The 20,655-nt window shown below is 44.1% G+C and overlaps 2 protein-coding genes across 5 annotated transcripts in view; one reads left to right on the top strand and one right to left on the bottom strand.

The window, feature by feature from the left end:
• The window catches only part of RABGAP1 (RAB GTPase activating protein 1), a 60,031-nt gene extending 46,887 nt beyond the window's left edge, over positions 1-13,144 (bottom strand). The window contains exons 1-5 of one of the 2 annotated variants that reach the window (XM_085239414.1): positions 13,000-13,144; positions 6,391-6,592; positions 1,538-1,772; positions 813-1,017; positions 151-325 (exon numbers count right to left, since the gene is read on the bottom strand). In XM_085239414.1, coding sequence (XP_085095540.1) covers positions 151-325; positions 813-1,017; positions 1,538-1,772; positions 6,391-6,540 — 765 coding nt within the window. In that variant the 5' untranslated portion in view covers positions 6,541-6,592; positions 13,000-13,144. Of the gene's footprint in view, positions 1-150; positions 326-812; positions 1,018-1,537; positions 1,773-6,390; positions 6,593-12,521; positions 12,659-12,999 lie in introns of those variants that run through there. The other variant, XM_010721047.4, reaches the window with a different exon arrangement.
• On the top strand, positions 12,778-20,632 carry ZBTB26 (zinc finger and BTB domain containing 26). 3 transcript variants are annotated; one of them, XM_085239432.1, is made up of 3 exons: positions 12,778-12,904; positions 13,433-13,492; positions 15,245-20,632. In XM_085239432.1, exon 3 carries the CDS (start codon positions 15,255-15,257, stop codon positions 16,569-16,571), a length of 1,317 nt encoding a protein of 438 aa, XP_085095558.1. In that variant the 5' UTR covers positions 12,778-12,904; positions 13,433-13,492; positions 15,245-15,254; the 3' UTR covers positions 16,572-20,632. The 3 variants fall into 3 exon arrangements, with proteins under 3 accessions (XP_085095558.1, XP_085095557.1, XP_085095556.1); XM_085239431.1 differs by lacking the exon at positions 12,778-12,904 and adding an exon at positions 12,990-13,185; XM_085239430.1 differs by lacking the exon at positions 12,778-12,904 and having other exon boundaries at positions 12,990-13,492.
• Positions 20,633-20,655: the final 23 nt, after the last annotated feature.

The raw sequence follows: 20,655 nt of genomic DNA, 5'->3' as shown, positions 1-20,655 counted from the left end.
GACAGAACATTAAACATGCATTCTCATTTCACATCTGAGATATGAAAGGTAATGAATTGTATTACTTCTAAAGTACCTGATATAATTCTGCTCTATCTTGGAAATAACTTTTACGTTTACATGATTACTTGACAAAAAGATTCAACTTACAGCCTCTTGGATCTCGCATCGGAAGACATGAATCCTGAAGAGTTCTGCATTGTAGTGGCTTTCAGTGAAAGCAAAGCAATCACATTCAGGGGTCCCATCGTGCCCTCGTACACAGAAAAGGATTTTATAGATTGGATAATTTGCTATTTCTGTGTTTGTCTGAGGATCTAAAAGTCTGTAAAAAGAGAGACAGAAAAGAAACCCTGCAGTTTTAGAAGAAGTATTTCAGCCAGCTATTAAGTTGCAAGCCTCAACAATTTAATAATACTGGAGAATGTACATCATACAGAAACTAACTAGTATACAGAGTGGATGGCCTCATCCCTGCTAAGCCTTGTGTACCAGCACCTATCCTGCCTTACAAGCCAAATATTTTCCAAGCTATTTCCAAACTGTTTAATCAATAACCACTCCCACCATGGCTTTTGTGACATCCTGGGTCATGACTGTTTTTCATACTGATCCCTTGGGCATAAAATATCATTGGTAAAAAAATCTGAAGCCCCACTTTTCAGAGATTTCTTTAAAATCCACGTTTTCTGCTAAAAGAAATCCTAAGTTGCTCAAGACTTCTCCCAGATAAAACAGTAACTTATTTCATTTGCTGGAAGATAATAATATCAAATGCACAAAGTCAGAGTGCAACTGAATGAGCTTCATACCTCACTGTTCCTTCTGAGACATTAGGCACTGACAGAGTCACATCCAGAGAAATCTGGCACTGGCTTCGTAGAATGCACATCATTCTGAGGGCTTCCACTTCACTCCGGGGAGCATTCACAGAGGCACAGCCTAAGTAGGTGAGCTTGCTAAATACCACACTGTCCTCATCAGTCACAGGCGTAAAAGGGCTCAAATCCCCACAGTCTAAGGTAAGACATAAAGTTGAACATAAGAAAGACAAGGCATACATAAGTAAATTATCAGAGGTTGACCAACTGCATGTAAAAAGTAACTAAGAAACACATTACAGAAAGACAGATCAGACCAAAACAGTTCAGAAAAATCCTGCCTGAAAGCAAGTTACTGACAGCAGAGAACACTGCCATCCAAATTCTACAACCGGTCAGTTCACTCAGAGAGCTTTGTGATACGAGTGCACCAATTTTCCATGCAGTAGTAAGATGTACAGACAAGCTAAATACATGATTTTTTTATACAGCCAGGCAAATAATTGTAGTATTTCTGCACAAGGCCAGTACAAAAAGTGTTTTCAGAAGAGAAAATGGTTCGGTACATGGTAATTCTTGAATCACCCAAGCCGCGTTAGGTGATTTTAATGAGAAACAGGGACAGTTGGACACACCTGTACCTAAAACTCTCTTGTCTTTCCCCAGATAAAGCTATTTCAGAAGATACCACCAGGTATTCCCCATTTTTTTCTAACCTCCCTGGGATGGTTTCACTGGCAAACTCATTTCTGGTTTCTGGAGTCCTGCCACCGACACTGGGTTAATGGTAGAAGATGCTGAAGCTTCAAGGACAACGGGTTCTTCCCCATCACCATCAGTCCTAACTTCATCACCATGGTCTTGGTCAATTGACTGATCTTCCATAGGTGGATCCATCAGCACGTCTTCAAGTTCCCTCTGCAGCTGCTGTTCGCTTCCATTCCCAACAATCTAAGAGCCACAGAGTTGGGACACAAAAGACCATTCAATTTAAAAACAAAAACAAACAAAAAAAAAAAACCCACACTACAAACCACCACCTCCCAGACACAGGGTCATCCACCCACCGGCTGCTCCTCCAACCGAAACAGCAGTTAATAAATTTAACACGGTTACAGCCATAAACACAAATTGCAACATGCAAATGCTCACCAAATCAGATTCTATCCACCCTGCTTTAACAAACTAACAAATGGAGCTGAAAGTAGGAATTTCCTAGTACCGGAAAAAATGAGATTACTTTTAACTAGTCTGTAGTCACTGGCTACAAGGGTTGGCTTATGGCAGAGGAAACTTAGACAAGAACCCACTACAGTGGTCTATTTTAATTCTCAAAATGGTACCAGGAAGGACCAAATATAATTAAGTATGCTAAGTGGCTCATGGGTAAGATCGCAAGGTTTCACAGGAAGAGAGGAATCTGGAATAGGATTATGACATCATGCAGACAAGAAGTCACGTTTACTTCCTAACGCTCATCTTCAGCCTGACCTTGTACTCATTGAAACCAACAGGAAAGCATGCAGCAGCCTAAGTGGTGTGAAATTTTCAGCCCAATGTTAATATTCTTTTTGATGACTCATCATAGAAGCAATTAAAAGAATCTTTCACAAGCATGTGGTCAAAGACATAGTCCCTTTAAGCATCAAGTTTATTATTCAGGTTTATGCAGATGTTCCTCCAAAGGATGAAGGAAGAAGATATGCCACGTTGTTTTACTGTACACGATTTATATGTTTTGCTACAAAATATGACAGATCAATGAAAACGTCCTACCTGCCCCATTAAAGCCTATGTATTTAAAATACTAAAGTAACTTCTGTTTTTACAGGAACCATATACTACGGAACTTAAAATTCTGGCACAAACCAGCATCTATCTCATGCCCAGGATTACAAGTCAAACAACTCCAAACACCAAGCTATTGTGTTTGGTACAACAGTTTATATTAATAAATTACATCTATATACTACTCTATAAAACATGACCTTGAAAATAAAAGTTCCTAAAAATAGCAGGAACAAGTAAAACACAAGCTCAAGCTGTTTACAGCGCAACAGGAAACAGGCAAAAAAGGAAGAAAAAGACAGGGGAGATTTACATAGAATGTAATGAAATGTATGAGCAGCAGAACACAGCTTTGAAGCACTGCACTGATCCAACTTAACATATAAGATCCACGTAAAGAAAAGCAAAGCCAATGCCTGCTTCCATGTACGTTAAGAATTGAGGAAAGTCTAGATTCAACTATTCTAATGTATAGCATAAAAACATACAGGTGAAGTCCACAGCATCAGCAAAGAACAACAGCCTGCAGAGTAGAATCTTCCAAGAACTCAAGCCATGCTACCCACCAAAAGAAGTCTGAAAGCAACATCAAATACACTTTTGGACTGAAGGATTTCTGTTCTCATAATCCCAAGAATCAACAGCAACAAACCATCTGCCCAAGAAATAAGATCTAAAATATGAACAAAGGCCAACTTCACCTCAGCCAGTCTTGCACAACCCCATAAACTCACCACGCTGTGGGAAGAGCAAACACGAAGTGTAAACTTGTTTGAAACTCTGCTGCAGCCCCCAAGCCAATAAGAGGCAGCACAGAAGAGTGGAGCAGAGCTAATGGCAGCAGCGAATAAGCAATGTGGCTCTAATATGTACATTCATGTAGGTCTGCTTGAGATGGAAGACAAAAACCATTTAGCCTGGTTGATGGTTTCTCTATTTCTCACAACACTGCAAACTAATTTGACCTTCGCTTTTACACAGCACATTGCCACCTTCAAAAGTTTCTTTACAGTGCCACAAAGCATTTATTAGAAGCGTTGGTTACTGCCTTCTCCTCACTCATGTGTTCCTAGGCTCTGCTGTGCATTAGTTCAGCTCATAGCACTATTATATAGATCTCTAACCTAGCAAAGGACTTGCAATGCAAGGCTTAGGTTCGATCTACAAATTTGACAGCCTATTGCATTCTGCAAACGCAAGCCTGGATTCTAGCACCATCGTCAGACTGCATTTAGCAAATGTAGGATCCTCAAACTGCTTTTCTAAAGAAACAGAGCACCAGAGAAAGACTTCTGCTCACACACAAACCTACACTTATTCTCTGTTTCTCTTGGTGGGCTCATCACAGCAAATGGATTTTGACATCTGCAATTCAACCTGGTTACATATATCAAAGCAATTGTATCCTCCTTAAAAAACCCTTCCTCCTTGTTTGCTCCTATGAAATGCCTAACTTCGGGTCTCATTTTGTAGTTATGTTCTTTCCACACACTCTTTAACTCTCAGATATCACTGCGACAGTACTTTTAACATTCAGTTCTTTGACAACCTTGAGAACTCCATTTATCTGTTCACACAGATAAACAGTTCAATAATACAGTAAAACTGTCTACTGAAAGACTATTTGAAGACTAAAAAAAGGATAAGAACAAAGCTATATTCTGGAGTAGTGGCTCTATATTCTTGTAGAAAAACACTGGAAGACTATTTCTGATCTGAAGGCCAGCTGAAAGGTCTTCCTAGCCTTAAGCAGAAGGAAGGAGATTAACACAGGAATTTTCCTATTGACAGAACTTAAACTGAGCACTGACTGCTTATCTGAGGCATAACGTTTCCATTAATCACACAATCACACATTGGTTACAGCCAATAACGGAGCAGTACGTACACTCAGATGCTGGGAAATGGAAAGGCTCAAGGTGAATAGCTTGGTTCACAGATTGTGCTCAGTCCTGGCACCAAATTCAGAAAGAAGCTTATCTTTAAGACCTGCAAAACCCTGTGACATTTAGCACCAAGCCAGGGAACAGCACAACCTTCCTGTGCAATTGTTGATTACTGGGAAGCAGCAGTGCCAATGCTCTCTTTTCCCCACCAAGTGGTTGAGCACACCTGGAGCTAGTCTTTTATAAACTACTTTGGAAGTAAACATGTACAGAAAAGTCGAGTAGGAAGTTTCAGGAGTCAGTCTGAAATTGATTACAGATATTCTTCTCTGAAATACTTGTAATCCTTATGAAGATGACTTCATACACATGTCCCTTTAACACTCTGAGTGTACTCAACAAGATGCATCCTATCATACTAACAAACCAGGAAAGCCACTGTAAGGCACTCCTTAGACAAGCAATCCAAATATCTCTCTTGTGGAGTGAGAGTTGTTGCAGACTATGGCATTTTGCATGTCCAAACTTTGTTTGGGAATAACAGCATGGAATGAAAAATCTGGTAGACCATGAACGTCCCCTGGGTTCTCAAATGAAGCACAGTGACTTTGTGAGGTAAATCACTTACATTACTACATAGACATTCTCAAGGAAAGGACCACTATGGATGGAAACCATACAGTATTCTGAAGTATTTATAGCTGCTGGTATATGCAGCACCTACCACGAGGTTACAGACTCGTGTCAGGTTGCAGTCTTTAATCATGCTGATTATTGAAGAAATTTCAAATTTTTTGCAGACTATCCATCTATGAGGTGAAGATACAAAATCCTGCAACTGCAATAAATTGTAAGTGAACATTTTTGCCAGATTAAACAAAAGATCTTGAGACTTAAGAGACAGAATTAACTGGAAGTCTTTTAAAAAAGAAAACAGCCACTATACCAGCCTGAACTGTGCGGGACTCAAATCGATGCAAGAAAAACAAAGAAAGCAATTGGAAGTAAAAGATGAGCAAAGGCATCAAGAAATACTCAAAAAAGTCTCTGTACCAACTGCTGCTACGGAAAAGAGGAATGAATACCCAGTCCACCAGATGAACACAACTCCTTACCGTATTTAAAGACATTATTTTAAAGACATAGATGTGACTGACTGTAGTCTCTTGCAGCAGTGGAATAGGTCTTTCCATCTCCCACCAAGAACACACTAACCTGAAACACTACAGGAAACGTTCAGCCTTTAACACATTAAAAAGACAGAATTCTGAGTGACCGCCTTATTAGTGTCACTTTGCTTAAAGATTTGTGCAATATAGATTGGGATGAAAGATTTTCTTTAAGTAGCTGAAAAAAAGAAAAAGAAGCGATGAAGGTCTCTTTCCAGAAATATCCTTTTAAAAGTGAGAAGATGTCAATGCCCTTCCAATTCACAGAAGCCTACCCACGTAAGCCTGTATTCTCAGATTCATGCCAAGTTGTTAGTTATAACTACTTTTGCATTTCTTAAAGAGAATGTTTCACATTGGGGAAAACTTTAATACATAATTGAATTTAAAAATACGTCCAAATCAAATGTGTTAATGTTGCTTTCTACCTGCAAGCTGTAAGGAAATCACAGTTTCAAGTTCTGTTTCATACTAAAGACTTCATAAGGGATTAAGTTAAGTGGGAAAGAAAACAACCCACAGGTAGTGATGGATAAAGCTCTTACACAAAACCTAATTATCACCTTGACATCAGCAAAGTAATGTAGAAACTACTGGCAAAATCAGTTCCTGAATAAGTTCTCCTTTCTGACAAGTTTTCCACAATAAAGAAGTCCCTCTTTAAGCTCTTCTATGGTTAGTTTGAATTAGAAGAATAGTGAACAAACTCAGGTTATTAATTCTTACCTTCAGTCCTGTTTTTTCATCATCACTACCATTATTTGTAGATGGTGTTTCATCCCCTTGCCTGGAAACCAAGACAAAATCTTCACTGTTAAGAGTGGATACCGAGTCTGAAGAGACACTGATTTTTCCAACAGAAGCCTTGTCATCCATGACTTAAAAAGGAAGTTCGACTCATGAATGAGATTAAATATTTTATAAACTCCTGAAAAACAAAAATCATAAAAATACTTATATAAACTTCATGCTAAAATGCTCAAATGTTTCTCTTCAGAAACCTGCTGACTAGTTAAAAAAATAAAAAAAAAGAAACATAACATCTGACTGCATAACCAAGTCACAACTCTTCTGTCAGTGTACACTAATAGTCCTGCTTTGATTTTGCTAAGAAGCACACTACTATTAGATCACTGGCTTCCATAGCTCACAAATGGGAAGTTAAAGCATCTTTTTGCAGTATTTCATGATCGTATCACACACTGCTCTACACATAGCACAAAATGGGCCCTTGGAGCATCTGCTACATGTGGTGACAAGGGACTCGTCTTAAGGCCAGAACTATATAGCCCATTTTCTTTCTTCAGATAATCTGTCTCCTTTCCTCTGTGCTCACACAAAAAAAACACACAACAATTTCTGTGCTATTGGAGCACACTGCAGCCATATTCCCAGCTCCCAGAAAAGAGCTAGAGCCAACCCTTGGTACTAAAGATGCTCTAGAACCGTGGGGCATACAGTGCTCTGTGAGCCTACGTTGAATCTTCTGTACTGTAAGGAACAATAAAAGATTCCAAGAAGCAGGAAGAACAGCGTGGGCTGGATCAGTACTGAGAATCAGAGCCAAAAGAGGATTTTAAAAAGCTAGAACTGGCACAGAGAGATATTTGAAGAAAGGAACAAAAGGTGAAGTTCAGCTGCACACCTTGAACTCTACAGCACAGATTCTCAGAATCAATGGCTCAAAACAGACTGTTGCAATAAAAATGGCTGATCAAATTTCCCAGAAATCCAGTCACACCCTTATCACAACAGCTTGGGTCTTTACATAATCCCAAGCATGCCCAAACCCAAGCACCTTTTCCACCCAAGCTCTGCCTTCCACTCGGAGGAGCACAGTCCCAACCTGGGAGCAGAGCAGCCAAGCGCAGTGAGCTGGTACGTCCAGCACAGCTCATCACATTCCTCTCTGAACCAAGAACAAAGCATCTGAAAATAGCAAAGCCTGCTTTTATTTCTATCAATACCCTTCTCCCCCTCCACAGCCACCAACATGACTTGAACATCTGCCAGGATGACAACACTTTTTTTTTCCTCTGTGTTATTTTTAACCTGATCACTCCACAATTGAGTCCCTTCACAGTCCTGAATAACCTTACATTGGACAACAGAAGCAGTGCGTATGATAACGATGTGGGTTGTTCATTAACATATACCTGTGATCGCTGGCTTTCATGTTCAGAAGTATTCATGATATTTACGTATCCTTTTTGGAAAGATGCACTGACTTCTAGTGACAGTCACTGGCTGAGAAATGTAGGCAGTTTTAAAAGTTTCACCACTGCAGGCGACCATCTGACACGAGGTGCAGACACCTCAAAGCTGGGGCACAGCTCTCATCTTTAAAGTTGGCACTGTCTAATTTCTAAAGAAGTTCCTTACTGCATCATCTACAGAGAATCTGAAAATAACTGAAGTCAAATATACTGAAACACAATATAAGTAAGCTTCAAACATTTGCAAATCCCCTCAGCTGCATTATTTTCATTCAAACGGTGCGAACTCACCTGCCACACAAAGGCGGCACAAGCAGAAGAGCTGCTTTTGGTCACACCGAGCTGCAAAGATCACCCAGGCGAGGATCCATTCAGCAATTTATTTTGCTATACTGCCCGTCTTGAAGCATTAATTTCACCTATTTCCAAATTCTTCCAATCCAACACCTTTCACCAGCATTAACTTCAATTACAGGAAAATACTCTGCGCTTTCGTACGCTCCTTCTTGTGGCAGCGCTGCAAACAGCACACCTCACTGCAGGGGCACCACTGGCTCAGCACAACCCCTGCAGCAGTTTCCCAACACAGAATTGCAACAGCAGAAGGTCCTGATTAGCCCAACTTCACCAAACTTACACTGAGCAGAACTCTTACTGATGTTGCACAAGATAAGAAAGCACAGGAAAGGGGAGACCACTGCAAGAAGCTTTTGTTTATTAGTGATGCACCGCATTGCCCAATACCTCTGGAACCAGCGACAGAGGTTGGGATTAACACCCAAACGGTTCAGTTGCAAAAGCACTGCCTTAAAATACTAAAAACACTAACGTATCTTCTGAAGTCAGCGAGAATTTCCATATTCCCTCACTTTGCTTCCCATGCACTTTATTTCCCCTACTGCTTCGTATCACTCCTTCAGGCAGATTGCCTCACAGATCGCTCTACCTGAATTGAAAACTCACAATGGCAAAAATCCACTGCAGGGAGCTCTGAGCTCCTTAAAGCACACGTTGGTGCAGAAGGATGAACATCAAAGCCCAGCAGAGCAATGACGTGCAGCAGGCTCATGGCTCCTCTGAAATCAAAAAGAGGGAACAGCAGCAGCAGGGACAGCACAGCACAGCACAGCACAGCACAGCACAGCACCGCCGTCCCAAGGACCGAAATGTCTGTTCTTACAGCATGGGGAATCGGGAGAAAGGACCCAGCCAAGGGCTGACCTCGAGTTTTAAGGTTTCTCTGAAGAAGCCAACACCTCAGCCCTTGCAAGAGACCACTTTGTTTCAGCGCAAATAAAATACGCGTTTTCACACGTTTTGTCCCTGGCACACGACTACACCGCAGTGATGCACGTGCCTGAAGGTGCCTTCACACCTCCACAGGAGACAGATGCTGGGGCACAACGCATACCGAGAGGCAAACTTTTATTAACTTCTCTGCTTACCTAATTAAATAAGTTTCCTGGTTTTCCCCTCACAACAGACCATTGGGAAAAGCTGTAAATGAGGACTACAACGTTGCTGGCTCTTGGGTCACTGCTTTTAGTTTTGTTTAAATTTCTAATTCTCAGTAGGATTCTCCTTCACTCTATGCTTGCAGCTGTTACACATTGCAAATCCAAGAACCAAACTATATTTTAAAAGTATTCTTGTCTATCTCTTAAGCAACCACCCAGCTGTAGCAGCCTCCTTACTCTGGCTATTTAAGAAAATGTCAATCTAAGACCAAAGACACCATATGCCATGCTAAGATCTCACGTAACTGCAAGACAAACCCACCAAAGTTCAAGAATGGTTCAGTGGATTTAATAAACACTTGTCCTCTGGAATCACAGAACCATTAAGGTTGGAAAAGGCCTCTCAGGTCACCAACCACCAACCCATCCTTACCATGCCCCTAAACCAGGTCCTTTACCTTCCTACCCTTTCCCAAGAATTTGGCGCCTGACCTGCAACTCACAAGCAAAACTTTCCTTGTAAGTTCAGTCAGAATAAATTTAAAAGAGATTAAAGTAAATAGAATATAAAAAATAAAACCTTCCATTTTGTATTGCTGAGAAAGAGCGAGGCCCAAATGAAACCTTGTGACATTGCAACAAGGGAAGCAAATCACACACAACCAGGGCTGCTTCGCTCCACTTCCAAAGACCACCTGGTTTGCAGTACTTAGAATGGCTACAGTAGCACAACATGCCAGAAGGAAAGCAGAAGAAAACAAGGTTTCAGCTGTGAACTCCTCCAGCTGCTTAGAACAGCAGTTGCCTTCACATCAGCACCAGAAGTAGAATTTAGAGGTGAATTCAATTAAAAAACAAACAAACAACAACAACAAAAAAAAAAACCTGGAGTTTTCAGGGCAGAAGTGAGAATAAGCATAACCGTGCAAAACTAGAAAGAAAAGGTCATCTTTTCTCATCCAGAATCCTTTCAGCTTTTACATTCCTGAAGCAGTTCCTACAGCAATTGCACAAAGCACAGCATGGCTGAGAGATGCACGAGGTACAGAGGAATGATACAGTAATGTGACTTAAATTACTGAAAACAAAATTACCTTAAACAACAAAGTTAAAAAGCTTGGCATGCAGAACAAACCTATATCCTCTACCCCTAAAAATAATAAAAATGCACTGCATACAACATTGAAAATCATGAAATACAGGAGGTAGCACACAGCCGGGACACTGAGGGGACTGACTCCATATAAATTCATCACTGAAAGTAACATCATTTCTGGTTCTATTTCTCTGCTGTAACAGAACTCAGCAACAACCACCACAGCCCAATGTAAGCAGAAGTTCTCCTTCCCTGGATTCAGTCAGGGTGAAAGGTGGAATTTGTAGCGGAGTTCAGAAGCTTTATGAAGGACTACCCAAAGCTGGTTTATGACAAATGAGGCACCACTCTTTAGGATTCCTGGCTCTTTATGGGCTTTGACATCTGTGATATTTTTTCCCCCTCACTTTCAAATAATGCACATTTATTGCTTTATAAATGCACAACGAGTCCTGAAAAAAAGCCTGGTAAGTGCTAAAGCACAGCGCTGTCTGACACTCAGCTGCCCAGATTTTCTGTCTGAGCAGAGCAAGAAATTGTTAGAACAAAACTGGTGTCACACTGAGAGACATGGAAAAGGAGCTGTGGTTTGAATTCTTCCGAGCATATACCTGCAGCAATATTCTATTGCAGCTGTGGGAAAAAAACATGCAAGGAAGATCAATCACCAGCAGCCGTCTTCTTCTCACGTATCACATGCTCAGCCTGCATAACCCTCTGTTTGATCTTCACCCACCACTCCTTCAAGGAAACAACTACAGCCTCTCCTTCCCGTGCAAAACATTCTCAAAGGCAATGAGAAGCAGTTTGCACTCAGAATGAAGCTATAAAACCACTGGAATACTACATGTGAAAATAAAGATTTTTGGATGACTAAGGAGAGCAAATTATATACAAATAGCAACAATGCTAAATTTTCTGAGCATTTTAGAAGCCTCTGACAGCCACAGAGGTTCCCACAAAGCTCAAGAGACAGGAGGTAGCACTGCCTCAGCATACAGCCCCACTGCCCCATGGGCACAGAGAAGCACAGATCGCAGGGGCTGCCAGAATCATTGCCCATTTCATGCAAAACCAGGAATCAGACAACACGCAGGAGTTCAGCTAACACTCTTTGTTAACACTCCTTAGCGGAGTTGTAATTTTGCTTTTAACCTTAATTTGAACTCAGATGAGAGAACTCTAACTTTAGGCTCTCGTACCAAAACGGGTCCTCCAGTCCCAGAAACAAACTGCAGGCCCTGAGAAACCAAAGCGCGGAGAAGAAACACAGCTGCTGCCTCAGGCAGCCCGGCCCAGAGCAGTGTGGGGGAGCAGCCCAGCAGTGCCCCATGCACACCATGCCAGCAGGCACAGCCACATGCAGGACAGCATGGGGCAGAGGCACCCAGCCAGGAGATAACGCTCCGCATCCCTCCGCACCTCTCATCACGACTGATGTGAACACAGTGCTCCACTCACCAGACACACATTGCACTTTAAGAACATGCTGTGAGAGTTAAAAAAACGAGTTCCATGTGATACATGCTGCTAGAAGCTGCCCGCCCTTGGAGTTGGAAAGAGAAGGAAATGCCAGGCTCAATTTGTTAACATGCTTTCTGTGTACAAAGAATGAAGTCTGCTCAGGTCCTTGACCTTTCTACGCTCAGTAGCAGCCTTTAAAAGTAAAACCACAGCGTTTCTGATGTGCCCGCTGCTGTCAGGCATTCTCTTTCAAACAAAGTAGACAAGAATGTCACCAATCGTATCACCATTTAACAAACCCCTGCAGGAGAAGGAGTTTGGGAGTGCAGCCCCAGCTGCACGTAGCAGCACAGCCATGCATTACCTGGTCCCCAGTTTGTGTCTCAGCAATAAATGTAATTTCTCCTTTCTCTCCCAAACTCCTCTCCTGTCTCCCTCTCCCCCTTCCCACAAGCAACCCGAGCAGAGGAAGCCCACAGATGTTATTTTCACCGGTTCTACTCTCGCTTCATCGCTACCAATACGGATTTTCAACCCGACCGCGTGCGGTCCGTTTATTTACACTTCGTTTCGCCCCAAGCCGACGCGGCCCTTGGCACTGACCCGCCGGGCTCCGGCACGTACTTGCCAACAAGAAGGGAAAACCCGAACGAACCGCCGCCGCTGCGGCACACGGGGCAGAAAGCAGCTCTGGAGACGACGAAGCGCCGCGGATCGGGACCCGCCCGGGAACGGCCAGAGGCCGCGGATCGGGGGCAGCGGACGCGCGGGGCGGCCCCGGAACACTGCGGGTCGCGGGGAGCGACGCGGCCTCCTCCGCCCCGGGCCCGGCTGAGGGCAGCGCCCGGCGGGAGGGCTCCGCCCCGGCCACGGCGCGGCTACCGCCCGCGACGGCCCGGAAACACCGCAGGGGCAGAGACGGAGGGAAGGGCGGGCCGCGGGAGGCCTCCGCCGCTCCCCCAACGGCGGGAGGCGAGGAACGGCGGGGCGGCACCGCGCGCGGACCGGTACCGGGGAGGGAGCGAGGGCCGGCGGCGGGGGACGGCCCGAGGGAGGGGGCGCGGGGCGCGGGAGCCCCGGCCGGCAGCGCGACCCCACCTACCCCGGCCGCCGCCGCCGCCGCCTCCCGGTGCCGGGCCTGGGCCGCCGCTGCCGCCCACCACGTGACCGGGCGGAGGGGGCGGGCGCCCCGCGAGGCGCTTCCGGGTGCGGGGCGGAGGGCGCGGGAGCGCTTCCGGCGGCCGAACAATGCGGTTCCGAGTCGCCGTCGCGGGCGCTGGCGGCAGCCGTAGGTCCCGGCGGGCGCGCGGGGCGCGGGGCGCGGCCCCGGAGCGGGGCCCGGAGCGGGGCGCGGCTCCCGCCCCCCCCGCCGCCGCCGCCACCTCCGCCGCGGGCCGCCTCCGGAGGGCGGCCGGGCCCGGCCGGGAGCGCGGTGGGGCGCGGGGCCGCCCGGGGGGCGCGGCCGACGGCCGAGCCGGGGCGGCGCGGTGCCAGCCCCGGGCGGCGGCTCACGGCGGCTCTCCTCCCCTCTCTAGGTCCGTAGCCGGGGGCAGCGGCAGCGGGTGCCGGCGGGGTGACGCGGCCCGGCGCTCCAGGTACGCGGCCCCTTTCCTCCGGGCGCGGCGGCGGGGCCGGGGGTAGGCGGGCGGCACCGCGACGTGAGCGGCCGGGGCGGTTCCGGAGGGGTTCGCGGCGACGAAGCGGCTGCGCTCCGCCCGGCCCCGGCTTGGGCTGCGGGAGGTGCGGCGTCTGTTGCTTGGCTCCATGGCGTCCTTAGCGGCAGCTTAACGAGCGCGCTCGCTCGCGGCGTGGCGGAGGCTTCCCGCTTCCCAGCGGTGGCTTTCATTGCCCCGGAGATGAAGTGTGTCAGACGGCGACTCGGGGCGACTCAGACGTGTGGCTTCACGGTCTGTAGGTGCAACAAAGTCGGTCGTGCTACCGATGCTGCCGCCCTCTCCGTACTTGTACGACCGAATTTCAATAGTTTGTATTTTCTGTACGTCGCACGCTGGTAGCTGTATGTGGTGCACGTCTCAAAATGGTATCGCATCAGGACACTGGGACAACTCGGGCTGTCAGCAGATACTGCTGAAAATGTTCCTCCTGGAACCCTTGTCTTGCATATTCATTCACTTACACGAGGCACAACTCCATTTCCTCTTGAACGTTGAGCTAAAATTTCATGCCCCAAGAGAGCAGTATCTGCTTTCATCTATAAACTTCAAAGCTTCCTTTCCAGCTCAATGTGGTATTTTAATAGTTGTGAGGTGTAACTTTGGGGTTGTTTTGCTATAGCATCTCACCAAACCTTGCATCATTTGGTTGATCTTCTGTGATTTCTTAATTTCCTGCAATCACGGTTCTGTGTCAGTATCATGTGATGTGTTTCATCAAGAATCAGCCTTATAAACTCTTAAGAGAACTGTTGCAAGATAACGTGTTGATATCTGTCTTGTAGAAAACCCACTGTTTTTCATTCTAAATAGGAGAACAAAATTCCTAGAGGAGTGGTCTTTCAAAGAATGCAAGAAACAAGACTTCCTACATTCCCCACATACTCAGATCAGGGAGCCTGGGAAGCATGATTTATAGAATGTGGGGTTATATAGAAGATTTTTTCTTAAATCCCTTAAAAAAACACAGGCCAGACTACCTGCTCCTCTTCGTGTGCACACACACAAAATAACTTCAAGGCAATGTAGGACAGTCACTTAAATCCAGTGCTGCTGATACTGGAAAGCCTGTGTAGTCCTTTCTGCTAAGATAGGTTAATTGGACTTAGAAGTACTTGCAGCAAAAGAATTTGTCCTATATCAGTATTTCTGCAAATCATTGAGTGTCTTAGAGGACCTGTAACCATTATTCTTGGGCTGCATGTCTTTAAAGTAACATGTTATATGTGCAAGAGGGAATTTTCTGTGTCTTGCAGATGCTGGGTTCTACCTCACCTTGCATTCATGTGTTATGAAAGCTCTTTAACATGAAAGTAAACAAAAAACCCAAATGCTAAAGGGTTGTCATTATATTTGGAAAAGACAAAAATGTATGAAGAATTTTAATGTGGAAGCAAAACTGTACAACAGCTAAGACTGCTAAAATACTTCCATGATTTCCCTTTAAATTCTACAAATAATGTGGGAAACATTGTGACTCCTTAGGACACTGCTTCAAGAGAATATCTGTCATTGTTTCTACTTTGTAATCAGACTGCATCAATTTTATTTTTTTTTTTAAAGGTACTGCAGGGTAATGTGTAACATAGACTTTTCTAATTTGTGTTCTGGAAACAAAACAAAGCATTCTCACTTGTTTGTTTGTTTTTTTTTCCCCTTGCTGCTTTCCTTTAGGTGTGCCAAAATGTCAGAAAGATCAGATATTCTTCACTTCAAGTTTGACAATTACGGCGATTCGATGTTACAGAAAATGAACAAACTGAGAGAAGAAAACAAATTTTGTGATGTTGTCGTCCATATAGATGATGTTGAAGTTCATGGGCATAAAATTGTATTTGCTGCTGGCTCTCCCTTTTTAAGAGATCAGTTCTTATTAAATGACTCTAGAGATGTAAAAATCTCTATCCTGCAAAGTTCGGAAGTAGGGAGGCAGTTGCTTTTATCTTGTTACAGCGGAGTTCTGGAGTTTCCTGAAATGGAGCTGGTAAACTACTTAACTGCTGCGAGCTTTCTGCAGATGAGCCACATTGTTGAACGATGTACGCAGGCACTCTGGAAGTTCATAAAACCGAAGCAGCCATTGGAGAGCAAGGAGTGTGAACAGCAAAGTGACTCCTCTGAGCTGAAGGAACACGGGGAAGATGAAGACTCTCTGCCACAAGATTCACCTTGTATTCAACCTTCAGAAGACAGTATGGACATGGAGGATAGTGATATTCAGATTATCAAGGTGGAGTCCATTGGGGAGGTAACAGAAGTTAGGAATAAGAAGGATCAGAACCAGTTTATTTCTTCTGAACAAACTGCGTTGCATTCCTCTGAACCTCAACACTTTCTAATCAACTCCACTGTTGAAAACAGAGCAAGTGAAATAGAGCAAAACCACCTCCACAATTATGCCCTTTCATATGCTGGCAGCGATAACATCATTCTGGCCTCTAAAGATATGTTTGGGTCTAACAACCGTGGTATAGACAAAGGCCTCCAGTGGCACCATCAGTGTCCAAAGTGCACAAGAGTATTTCGGCATCTAGAAAACTATGCTAATCACTTAAAGATGCATAAACTATTCATGTGTCTCCTCTGTGGCAAGACATTCACTCAGAAAGGCAATCTCCACCGGCACATGAGAGTGCATGCAGGCATCAAACCGTTCCAATGTAAGATCTGTGGGAAAACCTTCTCTCAGAAATGTTCCTTACAGGACCATCTCAACCTGCACAGTGGGGACAAGCCCCATAAGTGTAACTACTGTGACATGGTGTTTGCGCATAAGCCTGTTCTGAGGAAACATCTTAAACAGCTACATGGTAAAAATAGCTTTGACAATGCCAATGAAAGAAATGTTCAAGACATAACGGTGGACTTCGATTCATTCACATGTAGCGCTGCTACAGACAGTAAGGTCTGTCAGCAGGCCGATGGAAGCCAGGTACTGGATGCAGGGAAGCTGCCTCAGGCTGTGCTCAGTTTAAGAAATGATAGTACCTGTGTCAATTAAGCAATTAAAAACAGCCCTTGTAGGGATCATGACTGAGAGGAGCAAACAGTTGGCTTGGGCTCTTACCTAAACTAGTGGTATGCTCTGAAAGGCTTCTGATGGAGGGTTGGATTGCAAAACCTGGCAGGTCTTCAGCCATCGTTCTTAGTCTTACTTGGTATTTTCTGTGAATAACAATCTTCCTTCAGGTTTCTGTCTGTGTCTCTACTGTGGATTAAGGGGTTAATTGTTTCATTTCTCTCTGATTAGGAGACTCAAGACTAACACCTTTTGAAAGACTGTTGCTGTGTGCTGCAAGTAAACCATCTGCTGTACAGTTAGAGGCTTCTCTGTGTCTGGGCAGATGGAGGAAAGAGCAAAGAGGACGAGTGTGTGAGATAACCCAATTGTTACATTATAAAGCACTGGATCACTGAAAGCACTCCATATAGTGCTCATTTGTTTTAAACTTACCTCTTAACGTTATTTTTGTCTGATCTTACCCCTAGACCCCTACAGTTGAAATGAAGTATATTTGTGTCACTTTTTTCCCTTTCTAAACTATTTCAAGACATTTCTGCTGCCAGTTAACACTATCTTAAAAGCTCTCAGGGTTTTTAATGTTGGCATGCATTATGAAAAGGTGAAGCCCTGAATGTTTTGGCAGGGTTAGTTGATCATTGCATAGAACTGTTCAAAATGAGAGTAGGTTGCAGCTCTGGAATGTGTGAGCTCGGCACCTGGAGTGCCAGGTATGACCTGTTTCATAAGCTGTCATACACAGAAGTATTAAAGGGGAACTTACCATTGTATGTACTGATTCAAGGTGAGCACTTCAAAACTAGAAGTTGTCATCTATCTTCCATAAATTTTGTTTCACATAACCACAACTTTCCTAATTGGTTTTAGAGCAAAGCTGGAGTAACACTGTGAAAATAATCTGTTTTAAAAGCTGCAATGTATAGGAACTCCATGCTTTTTTTTTTCCCCTTAACTCTTGTGTATGTCTCCTTGAGAACTAATAAGAGCCACATGTCAGTTAATACGGAAAAAGAAAAAAGTACTTACCATAAGTAGGTAAGAACATTAACAACATGAAGTTTTTTGATTTCTTGGATACTGAAAGGGCGCTTTTCTTTAAAGTGACCTACATAATTCATGCCATTAGCATTTTACAGAGCCTAAGATGAGGTATAGGTAGCATAATTTCCATAGGTTAGTTTATCAGCTATCGACTGTACTTAGCAATACCTCATGTATACCGCCTTAAACATCAAATGTTGTGGGAATGGCATATTAGTTGGGATTTTGGGATTATTACTTCACAAAAGTGCCATGGAGTTACCCACATCCCAATCAGGCTGAAAGAAACGAATTTCTCATCTGCTAAACACCATTCCCAGTAGAGCAGCATTCTTATATTGAAGTGTAGCACAGACTAATAATCAAGTGGCTGATCCTTGGTAGGGAACTGCTGTTTATGTTTGGAATAAGTATTTCTTCCAGTGCAGCTCTTTTCCTCAAGGTTTGCCATGAGGCTGAGATTATGCTTCCTACCTAAAAGTAGTATTGTTTGTGTGTTTGAATGAGGGGGTAGGGATAGGGGGGAGGCTGCTACTGTATGGTTAAAAATGCTCAACAGGTATGACCAAAGGTGTGTTAGAGCAGAAAAATGTTTTGTATGTAATTATCAAAAGTTGGTCTTGGTCTTCAGATACGTGTATGTAGAAACCAGGATTTCCTTATGCAGACTTGACACTGATGAATGGTAAAAATGTGTTAATCTTGCAGACCATTTTCAGAAATCCACATACCTTCGAGTAGAAAAGCAAGGTGATTCTGTGAATCCGTTTTTGCAATTGACTTTTTGAACTACTGTACTTGACTGTTACATTAACTATTATTACATGGACAGCTATGAAGTAATAAGCAGTGGGAATGGAGTTAGGGCATTATATCTTTCAAGTTGTAGCAAATATATTTAGGCCAAAAATGTAACTTTTTGGAACTTAAAAAAATTCAGGTTCTTGGGGCAGAAAATAGGTAGGCATGGGAAAAAAAAACTTTTTCATCTGAAGTTACCTGCTTTCAGAATAACTTTGAGCTAAAACAGATCATGACAGTTGCATCTGACACTTGCATTCTGACTTTGGGCAGAAACTTCTGCATCGTTAAAAAGCTTTTATAATGTTATTCATTACGTGGAAATAAGTTATAGCTCTGATGTCAAAAAGAAGATAGATGTGGAGAATAAGAACTTTCCAGAGCCAGGTCAACGTGCTGTAAGGGATTAGTGGAAAATCTAACAATATACGAATATGGACATAATAAAGAAAATGGTCTTCTGCCAGAGAAAGGAATAAAACTGTACAAATGCCAAGAAAATGGATGTTATTAGGAGGTCTGTCTGGAAAGTTTCTTCATGGAATTTCAAAGCTTTAATGTTATTGCAAGGAGGATACAGCTTGTTGAAGTAGCCATTGGTGACCTGAAGCTGAAACAAAGAGATGAGAGGTTATCCTAAGAAACTAAAAAATGGTTTGGTCAAGATATATGGGTTTTCTGTCCACCCTGCACTGTGGTGATACCAACTTGTGAGAAGGCTGAGACTACTGGCTGCTCGTTTAAAAGGCTGCTTGTGACCATTTGGTGAGATCATGGCAGAAAAAAATAGGAAAAAGCAGAAATGCAGAAGACTGCTTCTTCAGTGAAAATGAAACACGCCTGTTGGATGAAAGGTGACTTACAAACGTTTGTGCTTTTGGCCTGGCAAAGGGATACAGACCAAAAGAGTTATGCAGGAGACAGCTATGTAAATCCAGAAGCAGTGGAGATCTAAGAGGCAATGTGCTGATGAGCGCAATGTGAAGTGCTCTGGTAGATTTCATGTAAGATTTGCCCCTATATGGAGCAGAGAAGTTAAGAGTATAGAAGAGATATTGGAAAAGCAAAACCTGGGTACTGCCTCTTCCCTGGATTAGATTAAAATGGAGTGAGAATTACTATAAACAGAATATACAGAGGCAGCTTGATTTTAGAGTAAGATGAACTTAATTGTCCATGTATGTAAAATGTTGTCTTCATTGCATTGTTCCAGTTAGTGAAAGACTAGATCCAGTGGTTGTTGCTGCTGATGCTGCATATTCAGATAAGGACTATGGCAGTTATCATAATCTGTGTGTTAATGTGTAGAATACTATTTGCTGGTAAGTGGATAGTCTCACAACTTAATGTGCTGTACAACGTCCTGCATATCCTAAAAATATCTGGTCTACTACAAAAATATTTTAATAACTTCTTGAATATATTAGGATTTTTATGTTGGCATTTTATTTATTTGACATAGAATTCTTAGAAGTCTTAGATTTACGAGGTTGGGGCTCACCACCTCACTGAGCGGTGGTAGCTCATGTAGCATGTCTTCCTGCAGGACGTGGTGCAGCTGCACAGCCTCCTGCAGGGATCAGGGATGAGTCTTTCCTTATTTTTTCGTTTAGAGGGCCTGTTTTGCAAGTCCGTAACTGATACGATTGAAATGTCAGCCTTTCTCCCCTGACTTTTTGGCAAAACCGATAGCTGCCGCTGAACTCCTCTCAAAGGAACTTAATGCTTCCATGGGGCTGGTTGTGGTTCTGGTTCTGGTTCTGGAGCCGCTGGGAGGAATAAAGGTGAGGAGCGAGAATCAGAGCGCGACACCAGCTGAAACCGTGGAAAGGATTGGGAGCTCGCGTTATACACCGATTTTGAGAAGAAGGAGGTGAACAGGTGAACCGCCGGCTCTCGTCACTCACTGAATGAGCGCTTTCCCGTGGGCCTACAGCCGACGGACCGAGCATCAGCTACCTCTCCAGAGACTGGGCGGGAGGCTCATCCCGAGCGTTACCAAAGCAGACTGGGGGGGCCGGGCCCGGCGGCAGGAGCCGGCGCCGCCCGTTCCTCCCGGCCGCCCCGGGGCCCTGCGCCGCCGCCCTCCCGAGCGCCTTACGGGGCGGCGGGGCCGCTGCGTTGCTACCTCTCCCGGGCGGGTGGCGCCGTGCCGCTGTAGCAGTGCCAAGTCTTGTAATAAACGTGCTGCTAACTTCCGCGCCGCCTCTCATTTCCCACC

This window comes from Meleagris gallopavo, chromosome 19 (genome assembly GCF_905368555.1).
Source record: "Meleagris gallopavo chromosome 19, MGAL_WU_HG_1.1, whole genome shotgun sequence".
Lineage (NCBI taxonomy): Eukaryota > Metazoa > Chordata > Aves > Galliformes > Phasianidae > Meleagris > Meleagris gallopavo.
Note: the sequence above shows the minus strand (reverse complement) of the source record. Positions and strands in the feature narration are given on the sequence as shown.

Bases quoted from the DNA above. Each gene is read 5' to 3' on its own strand.
- ZBTB26 (XM_085239430.1), top strand. From the start codon at position 13,146: ATGCGGTTCCGAGTCGCCGTCGCGGGCGCTGGCGGCAGCCGTAGGTCC. The intron at 13,493-15,244 runs GTACGCGGCCCC...GCTTTCCTTTAG, and splicing joins GACGCGGCCCGGCGCTCCAG to GTGTGCCAAAATGTCAGAAA.